Raw genomic sequence first — 20,195 nt, forward strand, 5'->3', positions numbered from 1 at the left:
CAGATCCAAGGTCACCAACCAATTGAGAAAGGCAGAGAAGAAGCAGGTTGGTCCAGTCTCCTCCCTACAGGCAAGCTATTGTGGCAGAAGCATTGCTGATGGTAAACCTGTTCTATGATGCTCAAAGGCATGGGCTTTTAGCTAGGGGTCACTGCCAAACAGCTGTGGCTATACAATATGCCTAAAGCTTGTTCAAATTTGTCTTTAAGGAAATTTATCCATAAGCGGAGCCTGGTGATACCAATCTACAGATTGAAGTTAGGGACACCTTATCCCCACCCTGTGCCACACACACACAAGGTAGATAGATAGAAAGGTAGATAGATAAATAGATAGATAGATAGATAGATAGATAGATAGATAGATAGATAGATAGATGATAGATAGACAGATGGTAGATAGACAGATAAATGATAGATAGATAGATAGATAGATAGATAGATAGATAGATAGATAGATACATACATACATACATACATACATACATAATACATAGATACATAGATACATAGATACATAGATACATAAATGATAGAATGAGTGTCTCTCTCTCTGTGTGTGTGTGTGTGTGTGTGTGTGTGTGTGTATGTGTGTGCATGCGTGCATGAGTGAGTGAGTGAGTGAGTGAGTGAGTGAGTGAGTGAGTGAGTGAGCGAGCAACCCTGGGGATGCAGCCCAGAGTAAGAACACTTGCCCAAGAACACTTGCCCAGGATGTGATGTGTGAGGCACTGGGTTCAATATTCACTACAGAAAAACAAAAAGAAATGATCCAGGTTTGGGCATGTTTTCTTCTTCCTTTCATAAAATGTCTTAGAATGTTCTCAAAGGGAACAGTTCAGAAGCCAATAAATTCATATCCATGCCTGAAACATGCTTTTAAAAAACTTTCAACAACATGATTTTTAAAAATTTTTATTGTTACGTGTATAATACATACAAATATATAAATACAACCTGATGACTGCATTTGGTATGTCTGAACTTGGGGTCCCCATGAGATTTGGTGGCTTCATGAGATTTTGCCCTTCCACATTAACATGTTTATTGGTGCTGTCTGTGTTGTGGCCTTGTCCGGGCAGCCAAGTAATTGAGGTCTCACAGGTGAAATTTCTCTGCCGATTCCAGGAGGCACAATCTCACAGAAGACTTGCTGCTTCTCTGGCTCTTACAATCTTTCCACTCCATATTCTGGGATGTTTCCTGAGCCTTAGCTGTAGGAGTTGTGTTGAGGGTGTACGCTCTGGTACTAGGTACCTCATGATCAGTTGTTCTGTGAAATTTGAACAGTGTGGCTCTCTGAAATGGTCTCCATTAGCTGAAGAAAAAAAAAAAAAACCTTCCTACACTAATCTACACTAATCTACACTAATCTGGGTCTGTGCCACTTGTAGAAATTTTGTATTTTGTGCTCAGTTCATAACTATTTCCTATAAAAAAATTTATTGTAATTTGTGTGGAGGGGTACTATAAGGAATGTATGTTCAAAGAACAACCAATGAGAATCGGCTCTCTCCTACCATGTGACTCCTTGGAAATAAACTTGAGTCTTCAGGCTTGGCACCAAGCACCAATAATAGTCAGTGAGCCATCTTGACAGCTCATTACTTCTTTTATTTATTTATTTATTTATTTATTTATTTGGTGTTTTCTTCATTTACATTTCTTGACAGCTCATTACTTCTTTTATTTATTTATTTATTTATTTATTTATTTGGTATTTTCTTCATTTACATTTCAAATGTTATCCCAAAAGTCCCCCAGACCCTCCCCCACACACTCCCTTACCCACCCACTCCTACTTCTTGGTTCTGGCATTCCCCCATACTGAGGCATATAAAGTTTGCAAGACCAAGGGGCCTCTCTTTCCAATGATGACGGACTAGGCCATCTTCTGATACATATGCAGCTAGAGACATGAGCTCCAGGGGTACTGGTTAGTTCATACTGTTATTCCACCTATAGGGTTACAGACCCCTTTAGCTCTTGGGTACTTTCCCTAGCTCCTCCTTTGGGGGCCCTGTGTTCCATCCAATAGCTGACTGTGAGCATCCACTTCTGTATTTGCCAGGCCCCGACATAATCTCACAAGAGACAGCTATATCAGGGTCCTTTCAGCAAAATCTTGCTGGCGTATGCAATGGTGTCAGCATTTGGAGGCTGATTATGGGATGGATCCCCGGGTATGGCAGTCTCTAGATGGTCCATCCTTTCGTCTCAGCTCCAAACTTTGTCTCTGTAACTCCTTCCATGGGTGTTTTGTTCCCAATTCTAAGAAGAGGCAAAGTGTCCACACTTTGGTCTTCATTCCTCTTGAGTTTCATGTGTTTTGCAAATTATATCTTATATCTTGGGTATTCTAAGTTTCTGGGCTAATATCTACTTATCAGTGAGTACATATCATGTGATTTCTTTTGTGATTGGGTTACCTCACTCAGGATGATGCCCTCCAGGTCCATCCATTTACCTAGGAATTTCATAAATTCATTCTTTTTAATAGCTGAGTAGTACTCCATTATGTAAATGTACCACATTTTCTGTATCCATTCCTCTGTTGAGGGGCATCTGGGTTCTTTCCAGCCTCTGGCAATTATAAATAAGGCTGCTATGAACATAGTGGAGCATGTGTCCTTCTTACCGGTTGGAACATCTTCTGGATATATGCCCAGGAGAGGTATTGCGGGATCCTCCGGTAGAACTATGTCTAATTTTCTGAGGAACCACCAAACTGATTTCCAGAGTAGTTGTACAAGCTTGCAATCCCACCAACAATGGAAGTCATTACTCCTTTCTTAAATGACACATCTACTCGTCTGCTTCTTAACTTGTATCACTTAACTTGGAGAAGAAATCCTTGGGGTCAGATTCAATATACTTAGAAAGTAGAAAAATAAACTCACACCGTGACCAAAAGCAACTCGCAGGTTAGAGAGGGAACATTTATTTGGCTTATACTTCCAGATTACAGCCTGTTTTGAAGGAAGTCAGGGTAGAAACCTGGAGGCAGGAACTGTGGAGAAACATTGCTTGCTGGATGACTCCCTGGCCTATTCTTATTTATCTTTCTTATATGGTCCAAGAACATCTGCCCAGGGATGGTAGTACTTTTAGTGGGCTGGGCCTTCCTACATCAATCAGCAATCAAGACAATTTCATCATAGAAAGGCCCACAGACCAAACTGACCCGGGCGACTTTTCAACTGAGGCTTCTCCTTTCAGATAGCCCTAGGCTGTGTCAAGTTGACAATAAAAAACTAACCAGGGCACCACCTAACATCGTCAAAGGACCTAAGTTGGTTTTGTGGAAATTAAGCAGAACATTGTTCAGTCCTTTGAATGTTATAAAGAAATGTGTTTCCTTTGAATGTTATAAAGAAATGTGTTTGCCTGGTAGTGGTGGCACTTTCTTTTAATCCCAGAACTCAGGAGACAGGAAGATCTCTGAGCTCAAGACCACCCTTATCTATTGAATTAGTTCCTGGAAAACTAGGGCTACACAGAGAAACAGAGTCTCAAAGGAGTAAAAAAAAAAACAGAAAAAGAAAAGAAGATATATTTCTAGCAATTAAGCATAAATAAGACTTCTTCATGCCTGAATGTTGCCAGTAGTCAAAACCTTGGGGTAGAGTAGATCTCAATTCTAAAGAAGCAGAGTTTGAGTATTGAGGAATATTGCTTTTAAGATAAAAAGGTAAGCCTTCTATACGATGACATAATTTGGATTCCAACTTCATATGCTTTGTAATTGCAGGACTTGGTCTTCTCTCAGTTTTCTCTCAAAAACATCCCACTTGATGATATACTGATGGTTTGGCCCATTAGACTCTTCAGGTCAGTACAATGGTGTTCCTTTCTGATGCATCCAGAGCACTTCCTGTTAAATATGTGTGCCTGAATGATGTGGTGTGGTTTCCCTCCTGCCTCTCTAAGACTGTCTGCCTGGCTTCTGCCCACACCCACCAGTGAGAGAGGTCCTCAAAGCTGTGTGTTTGGTTCTCTTTGCTTTGGTTTCCTTTCATTTTTTTCAAAGCAAGGATTTGTCATGGAGCTCAGGCTGGTCCCTAACTCAGGAGCTTCTTGCTACAGCCTCCCAAGTACTTATATTACAGACAGGTACCACTGTCCCTGGCTGGAATTGAGACACAAATGATCTTTCTAATGCAAAGAGAGTTGTAAGGGCATATTAAGTGGCTCTTCTGGGTATACTCTTGGTCATATTTCTGCAAAGCCAGGGCTAGGGATTTCAAGAAATTCAGATGGGAAGAGAGGAATCCCTATAACTTCAGGGAAATCCTGCTCTGTTCCTATACTCCCTGGTGTTTTGTCGTATTAAGAAAGACTCTTTTACTCCATGATGCAGTCTGGATATCAGAATTTCTTCATCAGAGGTCTGAATCCATTAAAGAAGAAAACATAATGGTGGATGAATAGCCTTGAGCTTCAGAACCAGCTAGGGATGCCACAAGCTTCTGTCAGGCTCCTATTTATGGGCTTCTAGAACTTAATGTTGATTTAATTCCAGGGCAGCTCCTGCTAGCTTCAGAAAGCATATCCCCATGGGACACCTACAGGTCTACAAGCCCTCCTAGGGTCACAAACAAATGTCCACAGAAAAACTGATTTATTAACTAATTTCCCCACACTTAAAGGACTTAAACCGAACACCCCAACTGCCCTGATTTCATTAAACAGTCCAAGAGTGTGGCAGTGATGGCTCTGGCAAAAGGGGGAAGAGGTGGGGGGAAAAAGGAAAGCTACAACAAATAAACAAGGAACTAAACCCCACGGTATAAAAACAAAACAAACAAACAAACAAAAAACAATTAATATGTCCCAAGAGTTTTGAGACAGCAGCAGGAATCTACTGAGAATTCTACAGCAGGATATTGATGACATAAAAATATGTCATAAATTAAAACAAAGAGATAATACAATGATAGGCTCAATGACTTTCACAATGATATGTCCTTTCATTTTTATAAGAATTGGTTATTCACTTGTTTAACTCTGAGTTTGAATATATGTAGAAAAGGCCATATGGAATCTGCATTAAAAAAATAAATATTCCGGGAATTAAAAAACAAAACAAAACAACAACAACAACAGCAAACCCTAAACCCAAAGAAGCTGCAGTGGACATCTAAGAAGACATCAGGATAGTTTTCTTCTTCATCTAACACTCTCCTTTTTTAAAGTGGGATTTTTTTTTCTTACAATATATTTTGATCATGTTTTCCCCTCCCCCACCTTCTCCCCACTCAACTCCATGTCCTTCCCCTTCTCTCCTCCCCCCATCGCTATCTCTCTATGCTTGCAATGTGTGTACGTGTGTGGTGTGTGTGTTTCTCTCTCTCTCCCTCCCCCACTTCCTCACACACACAGACACAAGAAAAGCAGAAAGTAAAATAGGATGTAGTAAAGTGATAAAGAAGAAAATAAAGGCCTTTTGAAAAACTATACAGAACCCTACTACTGTAATCCTTCGGGCGATTTCTATCCACGACTTCATTTATTCTGTCCCGCAGTGAGCACTTTAGTTGATGAGTTCACATGGGACACTTTGATCAAAACCATTGTTCATTTATTTTTAAACAAGAGTCGGCTTGCTGCAAATATGCACGTACCAGAGCCTGAGCCAGAGGCAGTAGCATCGTAGATCAGATCCTTGAGTGTTTTTCCTGCATTCACAAGGCTGTACTCAGCCAGCGCTTCCTCCACGTTGTGTCTCTTAGTCTTCCTGTATGTGCACTGGCGGTCCTGGCACGCCCATATTGTTAGCATGGCGGCTATGGACAGGAGGCAAACCGGCACGGTGATAACAACCGTCAGCTCTGTGGGACCAAGTCGAGGGGCATTTGGCGATGCTGCCGTTTAAAAGGAAAGATGGAAGAAACCATAAATCAACTCTTATTCTGTCTATATATTGTTAGAATTTGTTTACAGTGATTAGTGGAGAGATTTTTAGTAACTCTAAAACCAAAGATTATTATATTTTTGAGACAGGGTCTCATTGGCACAGGTTAGCCCAAAACTATGCAGACAAAGATGGCCTTGAACTCTTAATTAATCTTCCTGCTTCCATCTCACCAGCACTGGGATTATAGGCATGTGCCACAAGGCATAATGATATATGCATATGAAATTTTCTCAACAAAATCCATTAATTACTTTATATGAAAGTTGAAAACAATGGTTTAAAAGTACTAACATTGAAAAATGTTTCAGATATCCAAATACTGTCACCAATATGATATTGGTGACTATAGTAGACTATACAGCCGCTAAAATATAGATTTAAATTCATTGCCAAAGGCCACAATGCAAGCAAAGATAAGAGCAAGATGTGAGCTGGCTACTACTGTGACAATGGCCTTGGGAGCCAGAGGTAAGGATATGGATGCAAAGGCTGGGAAAATTTGAAAAATCCTCCAAAATATTTGATACTTTTATTTTTATCATTTTCTCCTTGTTATTCAACAGTCTCGTCCTTAGAGAAAACCTGTCCATCCATTCACTCATTTCACAAATAATCCTCGTGCTCTTGGAATATGACTCCATTAGTCTGGGTGCTGGAAATTAAGGAGTGAAGAGGCCAGGCCTTACTCTCCGAGCATGCATGCTCTCATAAACATAGACAGCTAAGCAGACCACTGCATAGTAGCACGGACAGAAGATGGGATGAGAGTTCTGAAGGATGAATCAGCAGGAAACACATCATGAGAGTGAAATGTCACTTTAGATTGAGTGGACCTTGAAAGGTCCTCTGAGGAAGTGTCCTGGAGACAATGACACAGACAAAGAAGGAATGGCAGGCAGAGTTTCTTGATGCCAGCACGGGAGAGGGGGGAGCCAGTGCAAGGGACTCATTTATTTCCATTGCTACTTCATAAGTACAGTTTTGCCACTGCTATGAGTCATAATGTCCCTGTGCTTTCTGATAGTCTTAGGCACACCCTGTAAAAGGGTCATTGAGCCCCCAAGGGGGTCACGACCCACGGGTATCATACACATAAGGGACTGACTGGTCAGTTTGAAAACACGTCCTAGAGGGCAGGAAATGGGGAGCAGGAGGAAATGAGATCAGGGAATTGAAGGGAAACCTTGTGCCGTGTGTTGAAGGCTAAGGGAAGCAATATGAGTTTCGTTTCACACAGAGGCAGATGTAAGGTTTTGGGATATGTCTGAAGTTTTATTCTGAGTAGCCACTGTGTCAACAGATGCTAGAGCCGGAAGAAAGAAAATGAAGAACGGCCAGAAGCCTGGATCAATAAGCCTGGTAGAGAGTGATGGTCTCAGCTAACAACCGCACCAAAAAGTGCTTTCAGGAAGCCGGGCCCAGAGAAACATACTTACAATCCCAGGCACAGTCGGATTGAAAACCCAATGCCACCTTCAACTACATAATTTAAACTTCTCAAAATAAAAATAAATAAATAGAACGTGTAGAGATTTTAAAAGAATTCCATCCCAGTTTCCACTCACTTCCTGGGAACCCGCGATGCTTCAATTCCTGGCTAAGATCACCATTTGCCCGTTAGTTGACATTTTGCCTGTTCATCTATTATCTGACTTTCTCTGAGGACCATGAGCTTTGTAACAGGAGGAAACTGCCTGTGATATTCCTAGCTGAGTCCCCAGTGTTTACAACAGTGCCCTACTTACAGCGATTCACCAGTAACGAGTTCTTAACTGTTGGGTTACTGAAACATTTTATTCCTGATAAATAAGAAATCTCTCCTTCCGAAATGTTGATGTGGTCACTGAAATCAAATAATACTAAGACACGATTAGGAGAAGGGGAGATGGTTTAGTGCAATGGTTCTCAACTTGTGGGTCACAACCCTTTTGGGGGTCAAATGACCCTTTCACAGGGGTCACTTAAGACCATCTAAAAGCACAGATATTTACATTATGATTCTCCACTGGAGCAAAATTACAGTTATGAAGTAGCAACAGAATAATTTTATGGTTGGGGTTCATCACAACTGTATTAAAAGATTTCAGCATTAGGAAGGTTGAGAACCACTGGCTCAGTGGGACAAACACTCACTTCACAAGTGTAAGGACCAGAGTTCAAGAGGGCATGGAGGCCTGTCTGTAATCCTTGTATCAAGGGACAGAGATGGGATCTTCTGAGCAGGCTGCCTACCTGGACTAGCCAAATAGCCAAGGTCTGAATTCCGAAGACATGCTACCTCAATGCATAAGGCGGAGATCAATCACAGAGGACACACGATACCAACCTTTGGCTTCATAAACACACACACACACACACACACAGACACACAAGGAAAAAAGATATAATTATGTTTGTGGCCATCCTCTTAATAGAACATTAATCCTGCACTTCAGATTTTTCTTTTACAAATTTACAAAAGCAGTGATGCATGAAAGGTTCATGATGACAGACACTCTCTCTATTTAAGTTAATGTCTCCCTTTAAGTTGGTGTGTTGCTTGCCTCCTTTTGGTTCACTGAAGATTGCCTCTGCGCCAATCTAATTTTATAGTCATGTCTTATCCCCAGGGCTTCTGATTTCTGCTGTTTTGGTTTTGTTTTAAACTTTTATTTATGTTTATTTATACGTATGTCTGTTTGTCTGTATTTGTACCGTATGCAAGCAGGTGCCTATGGAGGCCAGAAAAGGATGTGGGAACTCCTGGAACTGGAGGTACAGACAGTTGTGAACCGAATGCAGGTTCTTTGCAAGAACGTTACACACTCTTAACCACTGATGGGGCCATCTCTTCATCGCAGGATTTTTGTTTTTAAACCGCCTTGAGATGTGTTTGTCAAACTGTTACAACAGAATTTAGGAGATTTGAGTTCTCAAACATCTCAAACTCCTGGAGAAAGGTGAGTCCTGCTCAGTTGTGGGTAACCTCCTTGGCATCCTGAATCTGGAGATCATCACCCCCTCCCTCCACATCCAAGGCTCACTTCAGCCTGGCTAGGAAAAGCTTAGGGACAGCCCACCGAGGGCACAGTGCCTGTGTAGAGAGTTCAAACGGACAATGAACTTTGTGAATCATGCTACCCTTGTGCTGTCAAAAGTGGACAATACGTGCACTACTGATACTTGTATTTCATTCAGGATATGGCAAAAGTATACGCAAAACCTTTGAGAACAATTAGGTTTGACAGAAAGACATCAACTTCCTCCCTGGTGTGCTCCATAGACCCACCAGCTGCCTGTCAGCTGTCAGCAGGTAAAGGGCTCTGGGGCTCAGTCCATTCTCTTGTGCTTCCACAGTACACGTGAACTGCCCACCACATATCTGTGTGTCTCAGGACTCCTCTGGGATCATTAGCAGCTGTGCAGAAGAGTGGCCAGAGCTTAGCCTGGAATATTCTCCAAGGGGTGCTAAAAAGTGTTCTCTGACAACTAGGTTTCAGAAACCCTTAACCAAGTCCTTGTGACGTTTGAAGCTTGCTATTGTAAAATAACATACCTGCCTATTCTACAATGATCATTCTATTTTTCTGTATCCTCACAGAGGATCGTAGGTGTTCAAAAAAAAAGCCACTGGGTACATTCATCTTCTGAATTAAGGTTTTTTAAAATACCCACGTGATAACATCTTTTACCTTCAGCTCTGTCATCAGAGCCATTCATATAGCTACATTTAATTTTGATATCTCCTGTTAGGAGCCACCAACATAAACATTAGCCTTTAAAAGCTATTGATTGTCTCCATTTGGGTAAAGCTCTATTAAGCAGAGCTCAGCTCATCACTATGGCAACTAATAGAGACAAAAGGTCAGCAAACGTGAGATCAGTCACCTGCCAGGGCGCCAGCAAATGCTCTCAGAGATGTTTACTGTGGATGGCCAATGTTTCTCCCTTTGCGAACAGATCTACTGATACGAGTTAGTAAGGGACAAAAAAAGATTACTCAGCTAGAAACAGGCTAGCAACACCAATCAGAAAGGATTCCTTAAACACTGAGCAATTCTAAAAGCAAATGTTTGTAAGCCCTTGCCTTAAACTAAATGTTCCCTGTAATCCTAATGCGAAAGTGGAGGGCGGGGAAGCAAGTGTATACCTACAGCCAATGAGTTTGGATAGAAGACCATGGTAGAAGATAGCTTTGATACAAACACTACTTTTGGAACAATAATGAGTTCACAGGAGAAGTTATTATTTGACAGTTGCTAGTGAAGATGATACTTTGGTGCCTGGGGGGCGGAGTGCATTGACTATGAGGGCACAAGTGACATCTGGTGAACGCTGCATCACTAAGTCAAAGCACTTACTTCCTCAGCCAATCAGATGAAAGAGAATGGAAATGCAAAAGTACTAGCCCAGGTGTGTGAAAAACCAGCTCTCAGCATCTCTCCAAGGCTCTGAAATCCCTTGAACTTGGAAGACAAATACAAGTCTCTTGTGGTATTTATGGGGAGTCATTTAAAATTCACACTCAAATCCCTTATATAAAATGCAATAGGACTTTTACATAACCCACACACCACTCACTCCTCCACACGCTTCAATTTGTCTCTAGATTACTTCTAAAAACTAATACAATGTAAATGCTATGTCATGGTCACATTGTGTAAAAGATAATATGAAAGAAAAAGCCTGTAGAGACGTGTTTAAACATATTTTCCCCCTAGATATTTTCAGTGTGCAGTTGACTGAATCTGTGGACGCAGAATTCATAGGTATGGAGGGCTAGAGGGATTAACAAGATAGAGGAAGGGAAAAGGAAGAGCAACCAGAGAAGAAGGGGGGAAGAGAGGTTGTGAAGAAGGGAGGGAGGGGGGAGGGAAGTAAGCAGATAAGGAGGGAGGTAAGAAGGAAGGAAGGAAGGAAGGAAGGAAGGAAGGAAGGAAGGAAGGAAGGGAGGGAGGGAGGGAGGGAGGGAGGGAGGGAGGGAGGGAGGGAGGGAGGGAGGGAGGGAGGAAGGAAGGAAGGAAGGAAGGGAGGAAGCAAGGAAGGGAGGAAGGAAGGAAGGAATTTCACTTGTGAATTTGCATCTTTCAATGCCAGGTCGAGCTGGTGGTGAAAGTCACCAGGACCTGTAGCAGAGAGAGAGCAGCTCTGTCACCCTCTCCCTGAACTGCTGCCCATGGTCAGCTCCCATGCACCACTTCCCATCTCTTGCTTTGGGAAGCAAACTCAACAAGTTGCAAAGAAATAGAGGAGACAACATGGACATGATTCTCATGGTTTCTCAACCCCCGCTGACCTTGTGTCTTTTATCAGAGGGACAAAATTTATTGGTATTCATTAGATGTATATGGCCCCAGCTTACCAATTTTACATTCCCTTGGTATATATTGAGATTGCTTGGTGGGATGCTATAGGAAATTGATTAGGACTAAGTAGAATTATGGTTAAGTGAGTGTGGTTAAATGCATTTGATTAAGTATTTCAAAAAAAAAAAAAAATAAATCCACATTGCTCTTGCCTTGAAAATCTTAGTCTAAGTCTACATTCAATTCATTGCAAACTCATTTCTCTCCCACCTTGAAATGGTATTACCGTGACTAAAATGAAGATGTACAATGAGGCAATATAGAGAAATGCCTGAAGACTACATAGATGAAAGCAAGTTTCACTGCTCTGGTACTCTGTCTAGAAAAGCTCTTCTTATATACACTATTATAATCTGGCCAAATTTTATGAATTTTTTTGTAGGCAGGTGACACATTAAAATATATTTCCTGAACAGCTTTACGTGGTGCATCTGGTTTGGGGAGGGCTTATGTACAGAATGCCAAAAGGCTGCAAACTCTTCCCCAATGCTTTTATGTTTTAAGGAAATAAGAGCACTGGGCTGAAAGATTACAATTATTGACCTAAGAGTATTTATAAATAAATAAATAAATAAATAAATAAATAAATCCTTCACTCAAGGAGAGATGAGATTCATAGACTGTTGGAAGATGGAGAAAAAAATGCTCACTGTTTGAAAGTGCTTCTTGCTAGTCCAGAAAGCCAGCAGTCATGATGGGAAATGGCCACAGCTCCCAACACCTATGACTCCAGATCCCAGGGTTCCAATGCCCTCTTCTGATCTCAACGGGTACCGACTTACATATGATATACAATCACACAGATATGCACATAAGGATACAAAATCTTTGGATCATTAAAAACATAAAATATTGGAAGAAAACCCAAATAGGTTTCAAAATTCATTTTCCTTCACTTCAGGCCAGCAAAGGACAATCACTCATCTTTCATCTCTGCAGTCAAGATCTACGCCAGTGGTGTGTGTCTATGAGGACATTAGATGCCAGTTCTTCAAAATATCGTCTAGGCTATCTTCCACCAAAGGGAGTCCTTTCTGTTAGAAAGATGAAAGTCTCCCTAGCTCACAGCAGACAGCCTTGCTCAGGCAAAGGTTCTTAACAAATTGATGACGAAGGACAAGCTACATGTCTTTGTCCCAACGTCTTCACTGGGGTAAGCTCTAATGTATTCCACAAAGCAGCTTTGCTTGCTTGGAAAAGATTAAGAAACACATTTTGACCTCGTTGAAGGTCTCATCCATGTTACCAAAACAGATTTGAGTGAGGCATAGAGGTATTTACATGCATAGAGCCTTGCATCGTACAGAATACTCAATTTAAAATTGGTTATAAATTTTATGTTCAATCTCCCGTTTCATCCTTCTGAAGAAATGTTTCTCATTTAAATCAGTGTACTTGTTTCTGGAAGCTAGAAATGTTTCTTCTATTCAATCTCCAAAACACAAGTTTGATTTCTTGGAATGTTAGAGTTAATTGAACTTAGAAAAAAAGTAAAAGATAGCACCTTTCACTTTCTGGTGTGAGGTGGGGGGATCCTGCCTGGCGCAGCTGTCAGGTGTGCACCACGCCCTTCAGGAGAGCTGTGAAGGGACTCATTCCTGAGATGGTGGAGCAATCCCATAAGGGACCAGGAGTGGTTTCTCATGCACACGTGACCTCATTCTGATTATAAGCAACGAATTTGTGTCTCAAGCAGAAAGCCAAAGTCAGAAGACAATGATGGACGTAGCACATTCTCTAGGAACATCTTCATTTTTCACAAATCAGAGTATATTTTCAAATAATTGATATTTAATAAAAATTGACCTTTTGGACAGTTTCTCTGTCTTCAGATAAAAACCTTTCATTTCACGAAAAGTCTCATTTAGACATGTCCCTTATGAGTGGGTGTCACACACCTCACAGGACTGATACAAATAAGTCTTTTATTTTTTCTTTACACAATTAAAAATAGGACAGGGAATAAGCTTTGGTCAAAAAATTATCGAAGCACACCCCTTTTACTGTTGTACCTAGTACTTTTTTTAATTTAAAATGACTACTTAAATTAGTGAAAAATAAGGTAGTTGTTTTAAAGTAGTACGTTGTAAGGTAGAAGGGGGAAGTGAGACATCACAGTTCCATTGCCTTTATGCGGCACTATATTTTGGTAGCAGACTAGAAATAAAGATTGTATAGCTTGAAGGTTGTTGGTGGTGAATAGTCTATTTCCATATGATTAGCTGTAATTAGTGTAAGCAGTTCCTCCCCCAATGAACCCTATAAACTGACTCCTCTAGCCCAAGCGGCCTCGCTGTGTGCTGCTTGAGTTTTCACAGACTGTAGAGTGCTTTTGACATGCCTTGATAGCACAACTATTTCTCTAGGTGTTCTCGATATCAGTACTGAGAGTCACCAGAAAACATTTGTTAGAAACTGAAATGCAGGCTAGCTATGGGGTGGGGGGGGGGGGGGGTTGGTGGGAGGGAATCTAAAACTAAGTATGTTTGTTCCCATAGGAAAAGATTTTCTTAGATATTAAGGAAAAAAGTAAGATATGAAATTGTACTAACCTGAACAATTCGATATATTAAAATAAGAAATATAGGGGATGAAGAGATGGCTCAGTGATTAAGAGCACTAGCTGCTCTTTCAGAAATCCTGTGAATTCAATTCCCAGAAAACACATGGTGGCTCGCAAAAATGTGTGTGTGAGAGATCTGACGCCCTCTTCTGGCATGCAAGTGTGCAGATAGAGCACTCATACATTAAATAAATAAATAAATAAATAAATAAATAAATAAATAAATAAATAAATGAAATATATTATGCTAACCTGTTGATTTGAGGAATTATGTGTGGCTTATAAGCAGCATAAATTCTGTCTCATAGTTAGTTCTGGAGGCTCGGAAGTCCAGAGCCAAATTGCCATCAGATCTTGTGTTTGCTGAAAACCTGTGTTCTGGCTCATGCTGACACCTTCGTCTGTTTTCAAATATTTCATATGTTTCAAACGAACTGCCTCAGACATCCTTTATAAGGACATTGATCCCACTCCTGAAGACTCCACCCTCCTGACATAATTACTTCCTCAAAGGCCCCACACCCCAGTAATCCTTTCAGATTAGTCTCTTGAAACAAACATAAAATGAGTTATGGGCTATTTCCTCTGAGTCTGTGCTTTGAAGAGTCTAGGTTGGAACTACCTGTCCTTGGAAGCTTGGCAGGGTTTTCTGGTGGATCCTCTAGGGAAACTTTCTCTAAAGGAGTGTCTTTAAATTACTGACTCAAGTTCTTTAATACCACAGGACTATGCTCATTGGTAAACTGTAATTTTACAGACAATTATCTCCCTATTGCAGGGTCTATTAATTAATATTAAGTTAAATAATATTAATTGATTGATTATATTGTGCTTTATTTGTTAAATTCTCCCTCTGAGATTGTAGACATGTCTTATATTTCCTTATGCTTGGTAATGCACTTATACACACAAGAAAAAGAGATTATGCTCTGGATTGTACACAATTTGATTCTTTTTCTTCGTGTGTGTGTGTGTGTGTGTGTGTGTGTGTGTGTGTGTGTGAAGTGCAAGCCCACAGTGCTACAGTGTTTGAACAAACCATTTTTAAACTCTAGCAACTCTTCTGCATTAATGTTTATTCTGTCTGCTAAATATGCTAATTTACTTAGCAAAAGTAAATTATCTTCATTTAATGTATATGTTATATCTTCTCTATAAGAATAATTTTTAATGTTTGTGTAAGCAAGTCTTCTACCTTGCTCTTCACTATTGAGAGGATAATGTCCATCTTCCCTATGTCTCTTCTGAGTTTAGTTTACCTTTTTACCTCTGAAAAATGTAAGCATTTCCCTTTGTGTTGGTATCCAACAGTTAGTTATACAATATGTCAGGGCTTTCTTCTCACTTGTCCTGGTGATATTTTTGAATTTCTGAGATTCTTGGACTCATGTTCTTCCTCCATGTTGAACTATTAGTTGTGTAGACAGCTCTTCTTCTCAAAGATATTTGTTTTCCTTTCTTTTGTTTTGTTTTCTCTCTGCTCTTTTGTACCATTATGTAAGGCCTACCTGGTGTTAATCTTTTCTATACTTGTCTTTTTGTTACTTTGTCACCTCTCTTAACTTTTTCCATCATTTATTATCTATACAGTACACAGGAATCAATTTCATTTAGCCTGAATCTTAGATTTATAGCTCTTCAGTTGTTAAGCCTATTTCTTCAGCTTTTAATTTCAATTGTATATTTTTATTAATGTTTTCTTCTGCTACTACTCACATCTACTAGATCACTATTTTATGGCTTTTCATTCTCTATACTTATTTTCAAATTTGCTCTTTGTTTCCTTAAACTAAGGAGAGCACTGAGTCTATAGTCATCCTGTTAGTTCCCTGTACATGCATTTTTCTATACTGGTTTCTATGTTTCTAAGACTTATTTAACTTTTAATGGATATGAGTCCTTGCCTGCAAGGATATATTGTACACCTGCATACCTGGTACCCATGAGGGCCAGAAGAGGGAATAAGATCACACAGAATTGGAGTTATAGACAGTTATGAACCACCATAAGGATGCTAAGAACTGAACCCCAGTTCCCTACAAGAATATGTCTCTTAATTGCTGAGCCATCTCTCAAGAGCCTGGTTCTTCCTTTTGCTTTCTTATACTCCCCTGTGTTAATTATTCTGCACTACGCACTGGTCATGTGCTTCTCTGCCACCTGAAGGCCTGATGTTGAAGTACCTTCATCCTGAGCACATGTACACTTCCTGCCAGGAGGCAGTTGGCATGGTTGAAGTTTTCTGAAACACAAGAAAGTTTTTTTTTATATCTGGAGGGTCCTGTATCACTCCAACATACTAACAAGATCCTGAAGTCTGCAAGATAGCCAGTCCCTGCTTACAGTCTATCAGGAATGGTAGCATTTCTTTTTTTTCTGCTCTATGTAGGACTAAACTAAAGGTCTTACATAGGGTAAGAAGGGGGTGAGATTATATGATTGGTTTAAACTTACATCAAAGAAAGAAACTTAATATTTCATTTGCATATTGTCAGCTTCTATTAGATTGCCTAATTTGGCAAACTATGCTTCCTGACATTTATCACTCTTGAAACTTGAACACCCTAATAACAAAATGCATTTGCTTCATTAACAATGGGAGATCCACGTGAGCCAGAAGACAGCAAATAGACAGATCAGAAAGTTTAGTAAGAATGTCCTCACTGGTCAAGATACTCACAGGACAGCGGCATCATTCAGTTCCATTACTTAAGAAACCACAAAAGAACTCACATGATATGCACTCACTGATAAGTAGATATTAGCCCAGAAACTTAGAATACCCAAGATACAATTTGCAAAACACATGAATCTCAAGAAGAAGAAAGACCAAGGTGTGCACACTTCATTCCTCCCTAGAATGGGGGAACAAAATACCCGTGGAAGGAATTACAGAGACAAAGTTTGGAGCTGAGATGGAAGGAAGGACCATCCAGAGACTGCCCCACCCGGAGATCCATCCCATAATCAGCCATCAAACGCAGACACTATTGCATATGCCAGCAAGATTTTGCCGACAGGACCCTGATATAGCTGTCTCTTGTGAGTCTATGCCAGTGTCTGACAAATACAGAAGTTGATGCTCATAGTCATCTATTGGATGGAACACAAGGCCTCCAATGTAGGAGCTAGAGAAAATACCCAAGGAGCTGAAGGGGTCTGTAGCCCTATAGGAGGAACAACAATATGAACTAACCAGTATCCCCAGAGCTCGTGTCTCTAGCTGCATATGTAGCAGAAGATGGCCTAGTCGGCCATCATTGGGAGGAGAGGCCCTTGGTCTTGCAAAGATTATATGTCCCAGTACAGGGGAATGCCAGGGCCAGGAAGCAGGAGTGGGTAGGTTGGGGAGCAGGGGGGGAGAGGGTATAGGGGGCTTTGGGATAGCATTTTAAATGTAACTGAAGAAAATACTAAAAAATTGTTTAAAGTTTAAAAAAAGAAACCACAGATTCTATTACATCCCAATTTCTTATTATCATGTTCAATGAACCTCTTTTTTATCACTTATGGTGTTATTATCTAATTTTCTGATGCCTCTTAGTTGAAAACATCTTGACTAATCTCATGGGTAGAAAATTGTATATGGCCACATTAATGAGCATCTCTTTAGCTATTAGTGAGGTTGAGCACTAGCTCCGTACTTGATTGCTTTGGAACTTCTCGACCTCTATTGTAAATTTTCTAGTCACATCCCTTGCTCTTTCCTGGATTTTCCCTTTAGAATCCTTCTCTCTTCCTTTCTTTAGTCACTCACACAGAGCACACAGGCGTGTGCACACACACACACACACACATACACACACACACACAAGCATTTTCTAAATAAATCTATGTCACTTTTTTCTCAGTCATATATACTACAAATAGTTCTACCCGATATTTATCTTTTAGTATTATTTATGTTCTTTTCTCATTCACTTTATTTTAGTTTTCATGTACTCAATTATATTTGTCTTTTCCTTTTATAGATCTAAGTTTCCTGTCTTATTTAGGAACAGTTTCCATACTATAAAGTCATACACTCTTTTCTTCTAAATTTGCCTCTGACATTTAAAATTGTTCTGTATGTCACAATTAGATATTTGATCAAGCTGTAATTTATTTTTGTATATGATGTGACACTTGATACAACCCTGTTTTCTTCCAGATGGATAGATATTTATGCCAGTATCCTTTCAAAACTAAGTCATTCTAGAGTTTTCCATCTTTGCCAAGCTCCTCTTTAGATGGCCACGGGCACGCTTTCTCGTATTGTATACATTGAAATGCTAAGTAAAATAGAAATGATTTTCTTCTGTTTCATGGTTGGGACAGGAGGTGGGGGAGGGGGGGAAGATGGGGGATGAATTGCTCAGCTGCCAAACTTACAGTGAAAATCCAGACCGTGCTTAAAGTATGGGAAGATCTGCCAATGTACCCTGGAATTGTCTGCCCTGTCGTGGTGGCCAAGTGCTTACTGTACAAAGACAGGAGATAAAAACATAGTCCAGAAACAACGAAAAGTCAGGCCTGAGATGCCTAGGTGAAACAGGCAGCTACAGGTGACACTGCCTTGAAAACAAAGGAAACAAAAATATTCAACAGAGGATGACAGAGTATAGTCTTCTCTCTCAACCATTGTTTTCAGTAGAACAGAAAGAGAAGGAATGGACAGGGAAGGGGAAAGGGAAAAAGAAGTGGAAAGGGGAGGAAAAGAAGGGGAAGGGAAGAGGAGGGGAAGAGAAAGACAAGTGGAAGGAAGAAGAGAAGGAGAAAGAGTAGGGGAGGGAAGGAAGGAAAAGCAGGCTTAGAACTCACTCTCTATATTCACCCAAAATAGTTAATTACAACATGGAACGGATTTGGGTGGACGGCACCCTGAGACACTTGACAAAAATTAATCTCAGTCTTTTCTGAGGAAATTCATTTAAGCTAGGATTTTACCATTTCTCCAGCTAAGGATGCCAAAACAAACGCACATACAAAAATCACAAACAAGGAATTAAGCCAGGAAGCATGAATCAGCAGTCCCCAAAGCTGCAGACTTCAGCCCACAGAAGCTGTAGACGCTGAAGTGGTTAAATGTCAAAAGTGGGGGGGTGGGGGGTGGAAGGAGGGCGGAGTTTATAAAGTCCAGTTTATACCAAGTCGGAGTAGAGAAGAATTCCTGGAAGGGAGCTGTGCTTCTCTAGCTGACAGACCCGTTACAATATCAATGACACAGAGAAGTTTGGAAGTCACAGGTCCGAGTCTAAAGTCAATTTACTCTGAAATATCTTTAGAGCCAATCTTTGCTTCCCTCTGTGGCAGACCTAACATCAGGGAGCTAGCAGATAAAGCCGAACTGAACATCCTGATAAACAGATTTAAAAAAAAAAAGCTTTAGATAATATTCCTCATCAATCAAAGGACCAGTGATGCCCTTTGAGGTGAGAGCTGTGCTTTTGTGGTAACATTCGTAAAGGAATGTGAGAAAAAATGAGGGGAATGGACTATGGAACTCAAAGAAGTTATTGTGGGGACAAATATACCCTAGGTATAGAAAATGTTTGCCTATTATTTGTTTGCTCTACACAGATGTTTGCCTCCGTGCATACTAACATATGCAAATCAATATATTCCCTTTGAACTAGAAATATTCTTGAAGGGCTAGGATTACTTCTTTTACTTCTGAAAGTAAAATATTCTAGCCAAAATATCATCTCTCCGTATTTCAGAGGAACTGAGAATGAACAGCCTGTAACTGTCATATCTGTAGGGAGGACTACTAGGTGGAAGGGCACAGGGTCAAAATGAGAAGCACAACTCCAGGAAGAGGCAGTGAGTAATACAGGTTTTTCCTTCTGCTCTAAAAGTAGACACGAAAAAGAGATTAGACAGAGAAAGCTCTAGAAAACATGAGTTTCTCTTGCTTAATTAATTTGCATAATCTATATTAAAATTTTAAACATATGATTCCACATTTGTTTTGTGGGCTTGACATGTTTGCTGTTTGTAAAGGCACGAACTTAAGTACTAGTCCAAAAAAAGGTTAGTTTGTGAAATGGTTGTTGCTTTCCAAATTAAAAAAAAAAAAACACTTATATTTGTGCTCATATTGAACTTGGAAAATTATTTCTTTCTTCAACAACATCTCAACAATAACTGTTTTAATAAACTTCAAGAAAGAGAGAAAATTTCCTAGTATTATACTTCTACCAAAATATAAGCTTATTTCTATCAAATAAAACTGCTAACTCCTGAAAATTATACCCATGTGTAAAATTAAACCAGAAGGTACATTTTAAGAGCAAATGATTCAATTTAAATATGATCTAAATTAAATTTCAGTCTTAGTGATGTGAATTAATTTGTCTGAAATCTAATCAATTTTAGGCCATTTAAAAGAA

At 40.0% G+C, this 20,195-nt stretch overlaps 1 protein-coding gene across 6 annotated transcripts in view; it reads right to left on the minus strand.

The window, feature by feature from the left end:
• The window catches only part of Acvr1c (activin A receptor, type IC), a 90,444-nt gene that overhangs the window by 22,850 nt on the left and 47,399 nt on the right, over positions 1-20,195 (minus strand). For 4 of the 6 annotated variants that reach the window (XR_374097.4, NM_001111030.1, XM_011239108.2 and 1 more), the window contains one exon: positions 5,624-5,863. The exons of the other annotated variants lie outside the window; for them this stretch is intronic. Coding sequence is in view for 3 of the 4 variants with exons in the window: in NM_001111030.1 (NP_001104500.1) it covers positions 5,624-5,863 (240 nt within the window). In the remaining variant the exon portion in view is untranslated. The remainder of the gene's footprint in view (positions 1-5,623; positions 5,864-20,195) is intronic. 6 annotated transcript variants of the gene reach the window in all.

This window comes from Mus musculus, chromosome 2, assembly GCF_000001635.26.
Source record: "Mus musculus strain C57BL/6J chromosome 2, GRCm38.p6 C57BL/6J".
In the NCBI taxonomy this organism is placed as follows: domain Eukaryota; kingdom Metazoa; phylum Chordata; class Mammalia; order Rodentia; family Muridae; genus Mus; species Mus musculus.